The 3,794-nt window shown below is 30.9% G+C and overlaps 1 protein-coding gene across 1 annotated transcript in view; it reads right to left on the reverse strand.

Annotated features, from left to right (window-relative positions):
- Positions 1,722–3,794, reverse strand: part of LOC107626182 (probable pectinesterase/pectinesterase inhibitor 41) — a 2,946-nt gene continuing 873 nt past the window's right edge. The window contains exons 2-3 of the mRNA XM_016328999.2: positions 3,258–3,700; positions 1,722–2,819 (exon numbers count right to left, since the gene is read on the reverse strand). Coding sequence (XP_016184485.1) covers positions 2,128–2,819; positions 3,258–3,700 — 1,135 coding nt within the window. The 3' untranslated portion in view covers positions 1,722–2,127. The remainder of the gene's footprint in view (positions 2,820–3,257; positions 3,701–3,794) is intronic.

A 3,794-nucleotide genomic window follows, 5' to 3' on the forward strand; every position in this document is an offset into this window, starting at 1 on the left:
AATTTAATCTAATTTATTTGAAATTAATTTAATATCAAATTTAAATCGTTAAAATAAATTCAATAAAATATTAAGATAAAACTGAAATTTAATTATACCTGACTTGGTCCGACTCTTGTGCATCCCCACCTTGTTCTACAAGTTTTGTATTTTGAAATGAGAATTATTGACTGACTAATAAAACAAGGCGATATGGTAGCCAGTGGAAATGGTGATTAACGTTGAAGATAGGACGCTTGTCCTTTTTTGACTTGGCCATTAACCACTTGTTCTTTGTTCTTTGGATTTCTTTTCCTTTTTTTGGGGGATACATTACATTATCTATATTTTTTTACTTGTTCCATATTTAATTTAATTTCAACCGTTGCAGCGTTTGTATTCCATTGGTTTTCTTTGGAACTTGGGAGAATAATTATTGATCCATACGACTATACCATATATTATATAATAAAGATAAAGTATATTTTTTATCCCTGAAATTTCACAAAAGTTTTAAAAATATCTTAAAGTTTTATTTTGTTTTAATTTTGCCCTAAAATTTTTTAATTTGTATTAAATATATTTCTGATGGCTAAGTTTTCAAAAAAATTAAGATCAATTCAACAACAATTTCATAAGAACAACCCTCAACACAAGTAAATTAAGCATAATTTTTATGCATTATTGTTAGATTGGTCTTAAATTTTTTAAAAATTCAGCCATCGAGGGTATATTTGATACAAATTGAAAACTTTTGGGATAAAATTAAAACAAAATAAAATTTAGGGGTATTTTTAAAATTTTTACCAAACTTTAAAGATAAAAAGTATACTTTACCCTGTATAATAATTATCTTACATGCATGGCATTCCAATGTGTGATTTTACTTGATAACACTTGTAACTTAGCCAATTTAAAAATAAAAGGTATAATATTTGTAGAGACATGCATAAAGCTGCATGTTTCTGCTAATTAAAAAAAAATAGGAAACTAATATTTTAATTTTAATTAATTAACGTTAGTCAATTTTTGTTTTCTAATGGTGAAACTTTTATTTTTTAATTTAAAATTTAAAATGAGAGTTTATAAATTGGAATTTAAAAGTTAAGATAAAAATAATTATTTTACAAAAATTAACTAATATTGACCGAAAAAAATTTACTTCTTAATTGAAACTCTTTTTTTTTTCTTAATTGAAACGCTTAAAAAAACCACTTGGAACCATAAATAATGAAAAGCAAATAAGCGGGGAAGTAAAAGAAATATAGTTTAAAAAAATTACTCTTTCATTCTCTTTTATATATACTGGTTATTATTTTTAGTACATCTGATCTTTCGAAATTGCAAATTGTAACGGTGTCTAACAAAGGAAAAAGTGTTTGTCAATGATATTACTATTTTAGTAGACTATGAAAAATCTCACTAGCTAGATCAGATAATAAAAAAGAGGTATGTAGAAAAAAAAAAAAAAGAAAAGAAAGAGGTCAATGATGTTACATTAGTCAAATTAAACAATCTTAGACGCGGCAAAGAAATTAGGAATAATAATGATCTTTTCTATTCCCAATTGAGTATGCAATAATGCTAAGATCCAACTACGTATTATATCTTATTTATTCTCTATGATATCTAAGTCAAAATCAGCGGTTGAATTAAACAGCTGACAAGCACTTGATACAAAATTAAGTAATTAGGTGGGTCATCACAACAACAATAAACTATAAGATGTATTACAACCTTAATTAATATATAATAATAATCTTGACTTCATATATAAATCTCATTAATTAAATAACTTTCATACAATGTGTAGTTTTGACATTGCACATACAAGATGCGTGGGCTTAGTTAATTATATTACTATGCCCACCACTTATTTTATATGAATGAGAACCAAAAGAATCAATACAACAAAATATGAAATAACAAAGTAATTAAGGATGTGATCAAGTTAATTCATGTATATATATTTAGCTATCTATATAGTTTAGTAAAAACTCAGCTAACAGTTAACTTTATATAAAGTTGATAGTAGACGAGAGTCGTAAAATAACAATTTAATCAAACTGTCAAATTATTTAACGACTCTCAACTATCAATTTCATATAAGGTTAATTGCATATAAGTTTTTACGGTATAATATAATAACTATATCAAGCTACTAGTGTAAGTGACACCAGTCTGGGGCAACCAATCATCTCCAAGCAAGAAATTAGAGACAGTGAAATTTGATGCATCCGTAGAATTAATGACATGGTAACCAGCCCAAGTGACTCTATTGGCAGTGTTTGAACCGGGTCCATTGTTATCATACTCAGCATAATACAATGTACTCAATGCAAAATCACCATCCCATTCTTTCCACCCTTTAGAATCAACCACACTATCCATGAAAGTTTGCATGTAAACCGTCCTAGAGTATTGTTTCCACGGCCTACCAAGGTAGGTCGCGGCCGCGCCACTGTTCGCGGCCAGGTCATCACTCGGCTTGATTGTGCAATTATGAATTGAAATTCCAGTGTTTTGGTTTGGATCGGTTCGGCCTTGGGCGGTAATTGCATTGAATTGTCCACTCATTGGGAGTCTAGGGTATATGTTACAATTTTGGAACACGGATGCAGCATTACCAAAGATAAAGTCAACGGTACCATATATGTCACATTCTCTATAGAATTGTCTTAAAGAATGTGCATAGAGTGTGTCTTGGTACCCCTCAAAGCTGCAACTATAGAATGTGGATAGATCGGCCCCGTTTCGGAGTGCTACGGCTTGGTGTTTCACAGCGCCGGCAGTGTTCCGGACGGTGAAGTTCACTCCCACAAATCCTTGGCCTACCACGGCTGCAACATAGTCAAAGATATTATTAATTAAGATGAATGTATGATTTAATTTTAATTACTAATTAAACAAATAAATAAATTCAATTCAAATCCTAACTACTTTGCATTGATTGAGCCATTATTTAATTGATTTTTTTTTTCAAGACAATTTGGCAGGTGTGAACTGGATTCAAATTCTCTTAGCTTACTCAAAAGTAGTAATAGAAAAATTTATAAATAATTCTAAAAACAGAAAAGTTTTTGTAAAACAAATTATGTAAAAAAATTAGATGGAAACTCAAGGTGAAGTTTTACGTGAAGTCAACTGCACTTGAGTTTCAACTGCACTTGAGTTTCCACAGTCAAATTAACATATAAGATAAGCGTGAAAACAAATAATAGCGCATATTTATCATCCATAAAGTATGAAAATTGAAAACGATGTATCATTATACGTACCAAAAGTGGCGGAATTAAAGGTTGTCCAGCCATCAACGACACTTTGATTTCCTGTAATGATTGTTTTGTTGATTCCATCTCCAATCATCATCAAATAAGTCTTCTTTTTATCAATGGACACGATTTCGTCGTAAATTCCAGCAGTAACATAGATCAAGAAGTACCCGTCCGTGGACGAGGACTTGTTGGGTGCAACCGCTAAGGCATCATTGATGGTGGTGAAGTTTCCTGTGCCGTCTTGGCTAACGGTTACAATGCCGTTCACCTTCACCTGCGTCCCCACCACTGGTTCTAGAAGGTTCCGGCGGCTCACCGACTCGTAGATTGCTCGGGTTTGGCTCGACATCTGCATTGGAGGCATGCGACCATTTTTGAATCCAAGTTGCTTCCTAGTCACTTGAACTGAAGATGTTCCAACTTTGTTCTTTGTCTTTGGAACCCACCTATAAATCAAAATAATAGTCAAATAAATGAAAATATTTTAACTTCGTGTACAAATATTTAATTATATATTATCATATCAATCAAATGAATTAT

This window comes from Arachis ipaensis, chromosome B02 (genome assembly GCF_000816755.2).
Source record: "Arachis ipaensis cultivar K30076 chromosome B02, Araip1.1, whole genome shotgun sequence".
In the NCBI taxonomy this organism is placed as follows: domain Eukaryota; kingdom Viridiplantae; phylum Streptophyta; class Magnoliopsida; order Fabales; family Fabaceae; genus Arachis; species Arachis ipaensis.